Source organism: Callithrix jacchus, chromosome 15 (assembly GCF_049354715.1).
Source record: "Callithrix jacchus isolate 240 chromosome 15, calJac240_pri, whole genome shotgun sequence".
NCBI classification, from domain to species: domain Eukaryota; kingdom Metazoa; phylum Chordata; class Mammalia; order Primates; family Cebidae; genus Callithrix; species Callithrix jacchus.
The window spans coordinates 22,303,145-22,319,313 of record NC_133516.1 but is presented as its reverse complement, the minus strand read 5'-3'; the positions used below and the strand labels follow the sequence as shown (position 1 = coordinate 22,319,313).

The 16,169-nt window shown below is 39.9% G+C and overlaps 1 protein-coding gene across 16 annotated transcripts in view; it reads left to right on the top strand.

Moving 5' to 3' along the window:
* ATP13A4 (ATPase 13A4) overlaps positions 1–15,785 on the top strand; it is a 206,684-nt gene extending 190,899 nt beyond the window's left edge. For 10 of the 16 annotated variants that reach the window (XR_013527219.1, XM_054245487.2, XM_054245488.2 and 7 more), the window contains 5 exons: positions 1,984–2,155; positions 3,257–3,450; positions 4,541–4,629; positions 8,487–8,567; positions 12,229–15,785. Coding sequence is in view for 11 of the 16 variants with exons in the window: in XM_054245487.2 (XP_054101462.2) it covers positions 1,984–2,155; positions 3,257–3,450; positions 4,541–4,629; positions 8,487–8,567; positions 12,229–12,441 (749 nt within the window). In the remaining 5 variants the exon portion in view is untranslated. Of the gene's footprint in view, positions 1–1,983; positions 2,156–3,256; positions 3,451–4,540; positions 4,630–8,486; positions 8,568–12,228 lie in introns of those variants that run through there. The other 6 variants (XR_013527220.1, XR_013527218.1, XM_054245493.2 and 3 more) reach the window with 4 other exon arrangements.
* Positions 15,786–16,169: the final 384 nt, after the last annotated feature.

Sequence of the window (16,169 nt, the reverse complement as noted above, 5' to 3'; positions counted from 1 at the left end):
GCGACTCTGCCTTCCCGGGGCTCCAAACCTCGGTCAGAAGGGGAACCGGTCTTGTTTACTCTGCGCCGAGTGCTAACGCGCCTAGTTGCCGGCGGAACCGCTGCGCCGACCACGAGAGTCGCGCTGGCGACTCATGTGTTTCCACCACTGGGGGAACTTCTGCTCCGTGAGCCACCAGAATTTGTCTGAAAGTGTGGCGTCCTCTAGTTCTCCGCACCTTCCCTGAGAGCTGCAATCCTGGGATGTTAGCGATCGGCCATCTTGGATCGTTCCGACATTTTAATTTTGATCATACATTATTTTCCTAGTTTCCTTTAGTTCTTTGCCCATGGTTTCCTTTAGTTATTTCTGCATATTTAAGATAGTTGTTTTAAAGTCTTTACCTAATAAGTCTAATATCTGTGCTCCCTCAGGGACAAATTCTGTTCATTTATTTTGTTCTATTAAATATTATAATGTTCTAACTCTGAAAATTAGATTCTTCTCCTATTTTAGGGTTTGAATTTTTTTGTTTCACTGTTTGTTGAAGGCTGTAATATTCCATTTGTTTAGTGACTTTCCAAAAAACTTTGGCAAGACTATACTAGTTTTCATGTGAGATCACAGAAATCTCTGTTCTTTTAGCTTTTGTTCAGCTAGTGTTTTGAGAGAGATTTACTTGACCTCTAGGAGTTAAAAAACAAACTAACAAATAAAAAAACTTCTCCAGTTCTTACAGATTATTTCTGTGCTGGAGTACTTTTTCAACACTTAGCCAGGATTACACTGAGTCTGGAGATCATCCAAAGCTGAAAGTTTTGGGTCTCCTCTGGCCTTTACTGAGCATGTTTCTTGCCCTGGGTATGCACATAGCTCTTGCCCTGGCCATTTACATAGCATTCTATATTTTCCACCATACACAGATGCTTTAGACTGTCCTAATTTCTCCAAGAAAATTTCCTTAGCTTTTTTTCCCCAGGCTTTAGATGGTTATTTTATGTATCAACTGTAATCTTTTGCCCCAGGCAACTGCATTTTTTAGCCTTATAATGTTTTCAAGCAATGTGTGCTGCTTCTCTGCCCAGAGTGAGTTCTGTGTCAGGTGGAGCAGAGATGAGTGCCTGTATCAGTCCTTTGGGTAGTTCCCAGACAGGTTAGAAGAGACTATATAACAATTTGTAAATAAGACCTGCTCTGGTCCTTTTGTAACCAGGGACCAGGGTCTCCCACCAGGAATGCAGACTATCTTCAAGATTGCCACCGAGCTGAGCAGGGGGTAAATCAAGTGCAAGTAGAAATGCTACAAAATTTTCCTGTGATCTTAAAGTTGCCTTTTCCTTGATTCAGTGTTCACTTGGCTGCAGTAAACTTTTCTGTTGTTCAGATTACAGACAGTTTCTGCTTGTATTTTAATATTTCTGTGTAGATATGGAAACTTGGAGCTGCCTACTTCACCATTTTGCTGGATATCACCTGTTATTTGTTGTTATGTGTTTTAAAGCATTGCTTTTTAGTGACTACATGTTGTTTCATTGTATAGATGTACCATAACTTACAGTAAATGATGCTATGATGAACATTTTTTCATATCTCTGATTACTTTTTTATCTTAGGATAAATTTCCAAAGTAGAATAACTATATCAAAAGTCATGAACATTTTTTAGTCTTTTCATATTTATTACTAAATTGCCTTGCAGAAGGTTTACATCCATTTATTTTCCCACAAGCAATATATGAGAGGGTTCATTTCATCCCTTCTTTGTAATTTAATAGTTTTTCTGTATTTAATAGGCCAAAAATGACATCTTGTGGTTCTGTCTGCTCTTTTAAGAATTCTTCACATGACATGAATTTGAATCCATTGTTTTATTCCCTCAGTTTGTGATGTACTTTAATTTGTCCATTTCCTCAAATGTATGGTCCAATGAACTTAGGCCATTTTCAGATCAAGAATACCACATTTTCCTACTCTCATAAATATAAAATTTGAATTTATTTTATAGTGAATCTGAATGGTGCCTACCCCAAGCTGGTGCCTTTCAGACCTGCAGGACGGCTGATCTCTCCACCTCTGCTCCTTTCTGTAATTTTCAACATTCTTCTCAGCCTGGCCATGCATATTGTGGGCTTCATCCTGGTTCAGAGGCAGCCTTGGTATTCCATGGAGATGCATAGGTATGAGTACAGTCTCAATTTCAGCTTCTCACATTCTAATTTCTATCAAACATCCTCTGGCCAATATGATGCGAGGCAAATGAGTCTTCATTCTGCCAAAGGTTTTGGCTTTTTTAAGTCGCTTGAGCAAATTTTCAGTGATTGCTTCTTCTCTGTAACACCATTTAAGGCTAATAAATGTATCATTCATTCGTTAGCCTTATCTTTGCCTGTGTTATACAATAATGATCTATGACTATCTTTTAGATCTGGGGTGACCATGGATTACAGTTTACCTGGGCAGCCCCAGTTTAAGCAGCCCAGTTTAAATTAAGTGATGTCCCAGTGAAATTATTAACATCTTTCTTTTTCACCTTCAACACTATCCATGTTAGATGATAAGTTATATATTCACCCCATTTACAAATTATCAGAGATTTATCGTTGTGGTTGTTGTTGTTATAGAGACAGAGTCTGTCTCTGTTGCCCAGGCCGGAGTGCAGTGGTGTGATCTCAGCTCACTCTAACCTCTTCCTCCTGAGTTCAAGCAATTCTCCTGCCTCAGCCTCCCCAGTAGCTGAGATTATAGGCACGTGCATGTGCAGCTAATTTTTGTATTTTTAGTAGAGATGGGGTTTCCCCATATTGGTCAGGCTAGTCTCAAACTTCTGGCTTCAAGTGATCCACCCACCTTGGTCTCCTAGGGATTACAGGTATGAGCCGCCACACACTGCAAAATTATTAAAGATGTAAAGCCACTTGAGAGAGGAATCACAGCTTACCCATCTCTTTCTTATATAGCCTTAATGAACGTGCATAATTTGTTGAATAAATAACTGGCTGAATCTCTCTCTCTCTCTCTCTCTCTCTCTCTCTCTCTCTCTCTCTCAATGTATCCAAAATATGGATCTATCTGTGCTTGTTTTTCTTTTCTAATTTTCATTTTGTTTTGTTTTGTTTTGTTTTGCTTTGTTTTGTTGTTGTTTTTCCCCCAAAGCACAGGCAATTATAGAAGCATTGAGTGCCTGCTCTAGACACTGTTTGGTATGGAATCTTCTGGATACAAATGCTCCTTAAAAGCTTATCATCTTAGTTTATTACCTTCTTTGGTTTCCTTTTTAGTGCCTGCACAGTTCAAAATGAAAGCATCTCAGAGTTAACCATGTCTCCAATTGCTCCAGAAAAAATGGAAAGTAACAGTGCCTTCACAAGTTTTGAGAACACTACTATCTGGTTCTTGGGAACAATCAACTGTATTATTGTGGCTCTTGTGTTCTCTAAAGGAAAACCATTTAGACAGCCAACCTATACAAACTGTGAGTAAACTCTACTGGATCAGAGGTGTGAAGTCATCAGAAAGGAGAACAGACATGCCCAGGTCACTTAGTGAACAGCTGTAGAGTTGACTCTTACCTGGCCTCTCCTGACTTCCACTTTAGGGCTCTGCAAAACATATTGCACAGCCTCATTTTCATGATTCTTTGCTCTTTCTTTCAAAGCTGAATTAGATACTAGGGCTTCTTTCTCTCTTTCCTTCACCAGAAGTTGTCTCTGGGTGTCTTTTCTTGGGATCACTCCAAATTGAGAAGACCAATTTATTTCTCTACTTGTCAGTACTTGTTAGAATTCACCCTGGAAAGAGTGGAGAGAAGTGTAACAGAACTCAGGTGGATCCTGTCATTTGCCATGAAGGCAATAGTAAGGGTGGCATTGCGTGGTGGCACGCTACAAGTGGGTCCAGCCTGGAGGAACCTGACTAGAGAGGGTTATGGAAGCTCTTGGCCAGAGTACCTCCCTTCTACCTCCTTACATTCTGAAGTGGAAAGGTATGTTTAGACGAGAAATGAGTGGTCTGTTTATTCTCTGAGACATTTATTTGTATACCATCACTACTTTTCTAATCGAAAAAATTCAAAGCCCAAATCGAGTATCTTTACGAATATTTTCATAAAAATTTATTTGTTCAGAAAAAATTATTGAGCTCTTCCTCCTGGAATGAGGAAGCAGTTAAACACTGACGTCTATATGACAGCAGTTTAAACATTGTTTTATTGACAGGCTTCTTTTTTTCCAGAAAATGATTTCAGGCAGAAGATTTGCATTAAAGCAACTCAGATACTTGGATTTATTGAGCATGTATTTTGTCAATGTTACTCTATGTACATTTACTACTTTTATTTATTGAAACTTAAAATATGCACATGAAAATTTTCACTTGCTTCAAGGACATGAATAGAAATTGTAGAAGTGAGACCCACTGCTTAGAAATGAGTACCTTCCATCTAGTGTTTGGATGTAGAAAACGAGTAAATTAAATCAGTGTTAATGTAGAATATGTCTGTCAATATATGTGACATTTTTAACTTTGATTTCTCAGAATGATAGCTTGTGTTCTTATTTCCTCAGATATATTTGTCCTTGTGCTGATAATACAGCTTGGTGTATGTCTATTCATTCTATTTGCCGATATACCAGAATTATATAGACGTTTGGATGTAAGTCTCATCTTTGGAATATGATGATGCTTTACAGTCATATAACAGCTTAACTTCAAAAAGCAGATCACAATTGCAATTGACATGATTTTTGACACAAATTATTCTTTTGGGATGGCAGAGCTAAAAAGAATGTATTCATATTTTTTATTTAAACTGGCCAAGAGAGAAAATTCTACCTGGTTTTGATTTCATGAAACTAAAGATAGCCTTTAAGTATTGAATATTTTAATTTTATTTTCTTCTTATTATTTAAGGTACAGGATCTCACTCTGTTGCCCAGTCTGGAGTGTCATGCTATAGCTCACCACAGCCTCAAACTTCTGGGCTCAAGCAATTCTCCCACTTTAGCCTCCCAAGTAGCTAGGATTGCAGAAGAGTGCCATTATGCCTAGCTAATTAAAAAAAAAATTGTAGAGATGAGATCTTGCTACGTTGCCTAGGCTGGTCTCAAACTCCGGGCCTCAAGCAATTCTGCTGCCTTGGCCTCCCAGAGCACTGGGCTTACAGGCTTGAGCCACCGCATCTGACCAAATATTTTTATTTTAAAAGATCCCTAGTAAGATGGGAAAATCTGTTTCTATATTTTCTCTTTCAAATATGAGGGAATTTTTTCCTAAATCCTTCTGCTATTGAAGTTGTTTAAGACTATTTTGCCTATGGCTTTTTTTGGTTGATTATCACATAAGTATTTATATATATTTTTATGGCTTTAAAAATGTTTTCTGTGTGTTCATACTTAATCTCTGTAAAACTTACTTTCCAAGAACCATACTTTACCTCATAAACTCTCCTACATTTTACAATATTGATACAGCTATAAAAACCTACAAGATACCAACATTTTACATATTCAAGCCAGGGAAAATCATATTTTGATTTCTTTAACCTATCCTACTGTTATTACAATTTAATCATGGCTAAATGTTCTTTAGATCAATAAATGCAATATTGAAGAGATGACTAAAGCAATAGTTCTTTTAATTTAGTGCTTAGTATATCTGGTTGCCTCTCCATCTCAAAGATGAGTTTCATGAGGTCCAAGAATGTATCTTATTCATTCTTGTATTACCAGTGGCTTACACAAAGAATGGCCAAAAATGACAAAGGAATGATTGATCATTACATATCAGACTCCTAAATATAAACAAGCACTAAGAGGACACAGTGCGTTCCCAACCAGCAATACCCGCACAAACCCACAGTGACATTTGGCATACTAACTAATATCGCTAGTTTGGCATACTGATATATTTAGCATTAGTCTTTTTATTTTTGTGACTACTGTAGTTAGCAGTGTAATTAACACTGTTGTTAAGCGCCTTCATGAATTAAGTATTCATGGATATTAGGCTTTGCCCCCTGCTCTTCTAAGTCAGTTAAAACTTCTTAATCCTGCAGAAGTTAAGGATATGATATGATGAGTTGAGTGTCACTTTTTAATAGGAGAAGATTCTTACAGAAAGGCTGGTATAACAAAATACAGAACATATTTGATATAGAGAGAACCTGGTTAGGGCCATTGCCACCATGAGTGCAAAGGATTCTGCAAATAATTATTGTTCACTTTTAAAACAATTATTTTTCTTATCATTACATAAAAATATATGTTCTTTTTAGAAAATGTAGAATGTGCAGGCAAGGAAAATTATAACATTATTCACTATATTCTTCCTTCTTTTAAAATTCCTATGTTATAAACATATGTTGACTAATTTTTAGTTTAAAAAACTGAAGGATGAGATCACGTTATTTTACAACCTAGAAACTGCTTACTTAAAAATTTATAAATTATTTTAACAGAGTACACATTCATTTGGTTTACAATTCAAAAGTTTAAAAAGTCATGTAGTGAAAATCTCCATCCCGTCTTAGATTCCCAGTAACCAGTTCCCCTCTCTGGAGGCAGCCAATGACACCAGTTTATTTTACATACTTTGGGATATATTTTGTACATTCTTTTCCACATTGTTACATAAATATTAGAAAACTATTATATTTGCTCATGTCTGAACTGAGATCTGAGATGTAGATGTCAAGTTGAGTTGAGTTGTGCAAGAGATTTATTGGAGAAAATTCCCAGGGTGGGGGGCAGGAGAATAGAAAGTCAGAGGAAGTCAGGAGAGGCATCACACTGTGATGGGGGTTTAAGCTCTAAAAAGAATAGAGGAAAGAAGGAGGGCTGGGTGAGTAGCATCTCAGACTGCCCTACACTTCTAAGAAAGTCAGGCCAAAGTTGCCCATCAGGAGTTTCTACGTCTCATAGGAATGAGTCTGGTTAGAATCCATGCTGTCGCTGGGCGCAGTGGCTCACACCTGTAATCACAGCACTTTGGGAGGCCGAGGGAGGTGAATCACGAGATCAAGAGATCGAGACTATTCTGGACAACACGGTGAAACCCCGTCTCTACTAAAAATACAAAAAATTAGCTGGGCACAGTGGCGCGTGCCTGTAATCCCGGCTACTCAGGAGGCTGAGGCAGGAGAATTGCCTGAACCCGGGAGGCAGAGGTTGCGGTGAGCCGAGATCGCGCCATTGCACTCCAGCCTGGGTAGCAAGAGCGAAACTCCATCTCAAAAATAAAAAAAAAAAGAATCCATGCTGTCCTCATTTCTTGGCTATGTGAAGCACATGACTTTATATATGCTTTACAGCAGATGTGGTAGTAGATTCTGAGCATAGCAGTTGGGGTATTCATCATTTATCTTCCCAGAAGCAGAAGATCTGAGTGGAAAATTTTCATGGCTGCTACAACACATACATAGTACTGCGCCTTCTTTCATGTAACAGTATTACTTGTTCCATATCAGTACATACATTTTCCTCATTCTTTTTAATGTTAATATATTTCATTTTATGTGAATGTGTTTTATGTATATGTTATATATATATACCATACTTTATATATACTCCCATATTGATAGACATTTGTTTCCAAGTTTTATTATTACAAAGCTGCAATAAAAATATTATTTTGCATGTATCATTTTAGTCATATACAAGTATATTTCTGAGATAAGTTCCTAGAAGTAGATTTGAATCTTTAACTTTGAGAACATTATCCTCTATAGAATTGTTTTAGTTTTTACTCTCACTATTGTATTGGGTAATACATAAGGCAGTGCCAGGTACAATGGGATGCCCTTAGCACTTTTTCAATCATTAATTCATCCATTGATGAATTCATTCACTATATGTATACATCAGGCACTGGGCCTGGAAGGGGATGGGAAGACAGAGAAAGTGGGCAAAGGGACAGGTCATGACAACCTTGATTTCAGCTCCACTTGCTCCTTTGGCAAGTGCCCTTGTGAAAGCACACTGTGCAGCTGGATGCACAGTCCTGAGGGTGAATCCCTGAGCCAGTGCTGAAACCAGAGCTCGGCTGGCACCAGAGAAAAGAGGGTGATGCTGCCCAATCGTGAAGGTTTGACATGTGTACCCTCAGGCCTCCTGAGAATAAAGCCACATTCCTACCTCCCTTTTGACAACAAAACAAAGCAAGCAAACAAAAAATGATTTTACTATTTTTTTCTAATTGCAAAGTGACCAAAGTTATTTTAGGAAATTTAGAAATTACAGAGAAACATACACATCACAAGAAAAAAAAAAGATAAAAGAAGAAAAGCAACAATCATAACCCCCAAATCATTAGGATCATGAGTATAAGCTTTCCATACTTTTTCTGTGCATACGAACATCAAAATTATTTATACATATAAGATTTATGTAATACACACGCGTACATATTACACATGAGATTTATAATCTATGAAAATGTATACTGTGAACATGTGAACATGTTTCCAGCATATATTTGTCTTCAGACTAACCGTGCTTCGTCATCTCCTGCCAGCTGCTCTGCACTCCCATCCTGTGGAGGGTCTCCATTGTCATCATGCTCAGCTTGAATTTCATTGTGTCCCTAGTGGCTGAGGTAAGTGCCCTCAGGCTGCTGCTCTTGTGTGTGTGTGCATGCATGTGTGTAGGGGGACTTCCTTGGGACTCTGAAAAGCTGACATGGACTCAGCAGTGCAGGGCCTCCCTTCCTTCACAGCATAAGCAATGGTGCATTCCTCTGAGTTCCAAGAAAGGCGCCAGTTTTCCCATCTGCCAAGTGGGGCTGGGGAGAATGGAATTATGGTCTCTGAGGTCCTATTCATTTCTAAAATGTCCAAATACTCAACACAATTTACTTTTTAAAATTGAGATGTGATTCACACACCATAAAATTCACCCCTTTAAAGTACACAATTCAGTGGTTTTTAGTACATTCACTGAGTTGTACACTCATTAACACTGCCGAATTGCAGAACATTTTCATCATCACTAAAGAAATCCTGTACCCACCAGCTGTTGCTCTTCATTGCCCCTTCCTCCTTCTCCTGGGCCTTGGCAGCCACTAATCTACTTTCTGTCTGTGTGGATTTGACTATTCCAGACATTTCATTGCAAATCAAATCATACAATATGTGGCCTTTTGTGTCTGGCTCCTTTCAATTAACAACTCATATCATTTTTGCCTTACAGATGGGAAATGACATTCATAGTGAGCTTTTCCAGCTTTCAATCTCCAGCTCCCATTTGCTCCATTTCCTAGCTTTTATTCTCCAGCTCCCCTGTGCCCCATATCCTCAGTGAATTGAGGTTGTGCTGCTGCTTTCTTTCTCCCTGTGATTCATGCTCTCCTCCCTCAGTACTATCAGCCACAATCTCCATTCTTCAAAGCCTGTTGTTAGGCAGGGGTGCCCTGAAAAGGCATTTATGAACAAAAGAGAGGTGAGATGCAGAATTCCATCTGCCCCTATTCCTGCTCTGAGTTACTAGAATTGTTCCAGCAAATGGACTGTTCATGGTGAGCCATGAGAACTTACAGCCTGACTTCCCTGCAGTATTGCGGAGGCAGGACCTCAGCGAGTTCTGCCTACTTACAACTATACAGAGTAAAGGCTTCACAGGAGCTGATGGCAGAACACGACATGAAAATTTCACTACTGGACCCTCTCTATGTTAAACCAGAGCTTCTCAAACTTGAGTGGGCCTCAATATCACCTGGGAGGCTTGTTAAAACAGAAATTGCCAAGCCCTTCCTGCAGTGTGTCTGATTCAATAGATCAAGAAAAAGTGTGAAAGTTTGCTTTTCTAATAGGTTGTCAGAGGATTCTGATGTGACTTGCTCAGGGATCACACTTTGAGAAGCAATATGCTGAACAATATGGTCTCTAAAGCAACCAGATTAATAAAAGAACATTATCACAGGTGTCCTCAGACCCAATGAAAGAGTGATGGTCTTTGCCCTTTAAAGGATAATCTAATGTGTACATCTTATCCCTGTCCATGATCACAGGATTTCCTCTATCTGGTGTATCTCTCCTCCATTTCTGCATATTAAAGTGCAATTCCATCCTCTAATGCACAGCTGTAGTATTATCCTCTTTATGTATCTTTCCTGATCTCTGAATCAGGTAGGCAAGTAGCAACTTAACTAACAGTGGCTTAAATAACAAAGATGTTTATTGACTCAAGAAGAAGATTGAAGATCGGTGGCTTTAAGACTGGCTTAGTGGCTCAGTAGTGTCATTGGGAATCCACACTCTTTCACCTTTCTGTTCTGCTATCCTTAGATGTAGTCTTTTATGTTTGTGCTTGTGGTTTTGGTGCCCAAATAGCTTCCACATAGCTGGACTTTACATCTGTTTACAATGCAGGAAGAAAATGGAAGAAGAGGCTAACAGCAAGCCAGTTTCCATCAAGTCTGAACCTTTTCTTGGGAAACAGACTTTTGCTGAAGCTCACCAGCAGACTTCCTTTCATACGTTATTGATTAGACCTGTGTCTCATTGTCATCACGAGTAGAAAAGGATTCTGGGAAAGCGGATCCATGTCAAAAGTTAGACAATTTGCCTTAGACCATTTATTATCATTACTTTTCCCTTTTAGGTGGGCAGGGAAGAGTTGGGAGGGAATGGGCTGTATGGTAACCAGGTATCCAAATCTTCCACAATCTTCTAGCAGGAAGTTCTTCCTTTTTCAGCATATTTGAAGTTAAGAGCACAAGCTCAGGGGTAATCTACCTGGGTTCGAATCCTGGCTCCACCACTTTCTTGGTGTCTGACTTTGGGCAAATTATTCCACTTACCTAATCTCTGAGCAGCCCAGAAAACAACCAGGTTTGAGCAGGACCTTATCCTTACTATGCCAATGCTCATGATCTAACCTCCAGCTGAGAGACAAGAGATCTAGTGTGGATAGCTTTAATTGCCCTCACCTTTAAAAAATTATTTATGTGTTTATATAGGTATGCTTGTATGTATGAGTTATTTGAGTAGCCAGTCAGAAGAGGTAATGCTGTGAATTTTGTTCACAGCAAGAACAAAGAAAGGTCTCACCAAGGCTTTCCTTTTGTTTCTAGTTGTATTAGTCCTTTCTCCCACTGCGGTGAACAAATACCTGAAACTGGGTAATTTCGAAAGAAACGAAGTTTAATTGGCTTATGGTTTAATAGGCTGTACAGGAAGCATGGCTGGAAGGCCTCAAGAAATTTTCAATCATGGCAGAAAGCAAAGGGGAAGCAGGCAGGTCTTACATGGCCCTAGCAGGAGGAAGAGAGAGAAGGCATAGGTGCCACATGCTTTTAAACAATCAGATCCGATGAGAACTCACTCACTATCATGAGAACAGCAAGGAGGATATCCACCCCTGTGATCCAATCACCTCCCTCTCAACCTTTCATGCAACATTGGGGATTATAATTTGGCATGAGATTTGGATGGAGACACAAATTCAAATTATGTCACTGGTTCTGCATTGTATTTATAATGTGTGGCAACAGGACAGATCACCTCTCTGTAGTTTCCTCTTCCAGAGCAGCAAGGTGATATAGGTCATCATAATTCCGGAACTAAAACACACCCAGGGCAAGCTGTAGCGGTGTAGAACGTAAAGTTTCTCTCTGTCTCTGTCTCTGTCTCTCCGTCTCTCTCTCTCTCTCTCTCTCTCTCTCTCTCTCTCTCTCTGTGTGTGTGTGTGTGTGTGTGTGTGTGTGTGTGTGTATACATGTGTTTTCATCTGTTTTGTTTGAAGTCTTGCTAAGGTTTCCTGGAAGTAAGATTTTAAAACCTTCACTTGATGTTCCTGCCTTATCCCAGCTCTAATAAGAGCTACTCTTTTCTTGTTAATTAAGAAAGAAAAGAAAACCTTGCTGCAGGAAAGTAGAATAACTCATCTGGCTAAGTTTCCAAGAGGCCGAGATGGCTGTGTGGATCTTTAACAGCCTGGCACTGTTATATAACTTTACAATGCAGGGCAGGATATAGCTCTCTCCCTTTGCCTACCCTTCTGAACTACTCGTTTAACAAATGGCTATGTACTGTGGTCCTGTTCACACATGCCTCTAACCTTTACCTTCACTGAAATACAATTTTAAGATTACAAAAGACATGTCCAGTGATAACACCTTAGATTGGTTCCGTGCTCAAGCTCTTTGTCCAGCTGGATCTAAGCAGCCATTGCAGTAGTGACTTATGATGGCCTGTGGAGGGCTGTAGCCTTAAAACACTCAATCCCTGATTGTGAAAAGCAATTCTTTTATTTTGCAGGAGGCCATTATTGAAAATCGAGCCCTGTGGATGATGATTAAAAGATGTTTTGGCTATCAGTCAAAGAGCCAGTATCGGATATGGCAGAGGGACTTGGCAAATGACCCCAGTTGGCCCCCACTAAACCAAACCTCCTACTCTGACATGCCGGGGTGTGGCAGAGGGGTGTCTTACAGCAATCCAGTATTTGAGAGCAATGAAGAACAACTTTGAAGGACATGTGATATCCAAGTTGATATTACAGAAAAACAATGACAAAAGGGACCGGTTTCATTGATTTTAAGAAATGAGACTCTTGCAACATCAGCTGGAGTTTGGGGATACCTATCAAATCATGGTGACAAACTAAAGTCTGTTTGATAAAATACTTTCTACAGAGAAGAACATTGACCCAGAAGAGTGCTTTCCTCTTGGCTCCTAAAGGGATGAAGGTATGGGAAGCATTCAGTGAAGGCAAGAATGGGCCAAGGATTGCCATGGAGACAAGCAGGCTAAAGGGGAAGAATATGTGATCTTTCTTCTTAAGACAGGGTAATACTTTCCTTTAAAAAAATGAGTTGAGGGGAAGTAGCACTGTGTATACTCATGGAGTTGTAACATGTTAAAGATCACTTTTGAATTTTTACTTCATCAATGGAAAAACTAATGCATGGGAAACATTACACCAACCTTTACTGTCTGGATTCTTTTCCTCTGTAGTCCTTTCCAGATCTGAGCCTTTTTCTTCTGCTTCTGGCCTTACCCTACGTATTATTAAGGATAAGCTCAGCCTATGCTGCAATATAAAAGCAATTCTCAGATATCAGTGCCTTAACGCACAAGAGCTTCTTTCACGATCCAGGTGACACTCTGGAACAGCTGTTCTTACAGCGGTGACTGCTTCACTCTGCTGGCTCCATCAGCTCGACACAAGGACTCTGTGTTTACTGTGAGAGGGGAAGGGATAGGCTGGAGATCACATGGAGGCTCTACACTGCCTCACCCCAAAAGTGGCACACAACTCCTTCCCTACTCATATCTCATTAGTCAGGGATTTGGCCAGGAAGCTGGAAAGTACAGTCTCCTGTGTTTGGGGATGCTTCATGGGCTCATGAGCTGTCACTACACAGGGTCCCCATGCTTAGAAGGGCCCCACGCTACTTTAACACTCTGCTGTTTCCATCTTAAAATTCTTAATTTTTGAACAAGGGTCCTCATATTTTCATTTTGTACCAGACCCCACAAATGATATAGTTGGTCTGGGATGCAGTCCTGGGAAGGAAAGGAAAATAGCAGATCAGAGAGCACGAGTGCTGTCCACTAACGTCCACTTCTCTTAACGCTAGAACTTACCCCATTTTTAGGAACCTCTCATGTCACATGGCCAACTCCAGAAATTTTCACTCCTCTGCTTTATTATTTTTGAGAAACATTCGTCTTGTGCCAAGGATTATATGGCACTATTGATGTAAGTTCTTACACAACCAGTATGTTTTTTAAGTCTCTGGCTTCAGGTTCCAGAAAACGAATATTTTCCTTATTTTATCACTATTACAATTTGATTATACTTGATTTGTTCAGCATAAGGAAGACTCAGGTTTTTGTTAGCTCAGGAGACAACACTGAATTCTAGGAGCACATTTACACATAATATTTTAAGGCAAAAGCAATATTTTTATTATGAGCATCAGATCCTAAGTGAATGTTCTAATCAGGGGTTAAGTGTCCTGGCCCAGGCTGGCTTTGCTACTTATTAATAGCATTTGCAAGCATTCCTTCCCCCTAACTGAGCTCTTGAGCATGGTTGATGGCTCTATGACTGAAGCTGATTCTGGGAACATGGTGTCTCCCAGCCACGAGGGTACCTTGTTACTTCTGGTTTTAAAATAGGGCTTGAAGATATTTCGGTGTTCCAAGACTGCAGAATCATTGCCTTTTTTTTTTGATACAGAAAGAAATGTTTCCTTTTGCAAAGCCAGCCTTAGCAATGATATGGCAGTTCTGAATGTCCTTTTCTGAAAGTGTTTCTCATTTTCCAAAAGTAGAGGGTTATGGGCAGGGGCAAGCTAGACATGGTTTGCCAGCTAGTCATGAGCAAGATCAGCCTGCACAGTTCATACTTAAATGTGCCCTTTGCTAAGTGTGTTCACCTCCATTAACTCACTTGAATTGTACAGTTGTCCCATAACTCATCAAGGAATGGTTTATCATCTCTACCACACAGATGAGAAACTGAGATTCAGGAATGGCAAGAGAAGATTTAGGCCTCAAATATAGATCTTCTGAGCAAACCTTATATTGCTTCCAAATACTTCCTAATTATGGAGCTCTAGCAGGGCAGGGTGCTTAGGGTGATCTCACAGTCAAGCAAAGATTGGGCAACTCTTTCCTAATACCAGGGCCTCTGTTCAAATGAATGCCAGTCATCCTGCCAGGCCTGGGCTAGAGGTGTGTTAAAAACGAAACCAAACCAAACCGAAAAATGATTGTCTGTTTGTCTTTCTGAGACTGAGTTGCTCTTGCCTTGGGCCTAAGTGATTCTATCCCTAGCAACGGCTGGCAGGGAACAGGAATAAAAGAATCTAGTCCTCCACTAGCCAAGCAGCCATAAAATCTTTGGGAAAAGAGACTCATTTTGAAGTCTGTATTCCTGGGGCTAACTACATCTTAGAAGCAGCAATTGAAAGAACAGGGAGTGCCTACCCTGTAAAAAAAACAGGGGACTGTGAAGGGTTATTCTGAGAAAGAAGGATCTGATTTGTGCCAGGTGGCATGAGAAGGCAGAATCCAGACAAGTGGGTAAAGATCACAGTGGGGAGGGCTTCAGGCCATCTGCCCTAACCACTGTCCTAACAGCCAGCACTGATACCAGTGGAATGTACTCCATGACATTGAAGGAACAAGTGGCTATTCAGAGGCCAATTAGAGAAGGAAGTCAGGTATCAGATGAAACTCAATTACCTGCGAGATCTCTTTCAGGCTTGATATACCCAATGTCTCAGTCTTATGCTGTGATGTGAACCATTTTCTACTGCTACCCACACAGAATACCAGACTGGCCTTGTACCTTGAAAGGGGATCTTACCTCCCTAGTGGAGATAAGATGCTAGGAAAGAGGTGCAGAGTGAGGCATTTTGATTGACAGATTGAATCTGGGGAATCAAGTTCAATCTGATTTGTGTATTTTCTTAAAGAGAGGTGTTTAAAATCTTTGCATGAAAGAGCATGGGAGAGTGCCCTGAACTTGAAGGCAGAGCAAGCTGTTATCAATACACTTTCTTGACCAGACTCTGAAGGAGAATAGAACACAGTCACATAGTCCAAATCATTTGAGACAGTGTCCTGTATGTTCATCCCAAGGCGCCTAGCTCTTACCCACAGAGAACCCTCACTCTGGGTTTCCCTCACTAAATATGTCATGATCTGAGAATGGAAATACATGCGTGCCATCTGTATCTTGTGTGCTTATGGAGATGTTCATGTACACGTAACCTGCAGATGTGTTGATCAAAAGAAAGTGATTATTTATTCAGAGCTTTGTATCTAGTTTATGCTATAATAAATTATTCTGTACAAAAGAGTCACATAAAATCTATAATTCAGTTGTCATAAAAATCAATCTCTCTCTGCAGTGGAGTCTTTCACTCTGTCTAATAAAATGGTTTACTCCAGTAATGTTGAATCAAACAACATCTTTACAAAGTTCCAGCCATTTTCTAACAACACAGATGCTGTTTTTCTCTGCTTTATACACAGGGCATTAGAGTTTACAAAATACTTTCATACTTCTTCTTTCATTTAAGCCTTGTAACAACCTTAGGAGGAAAGCAAGGCAAGGATTATTGTCCTTTTGATGAGGTACACGACTCTCCAGACGGCTCAGCAACTGGATCTAGGGCAGACGACTCGTACATGGAGAAGCTGGATTCAGACGTAGGTCCTTTATCAGCAATATCCCTGCT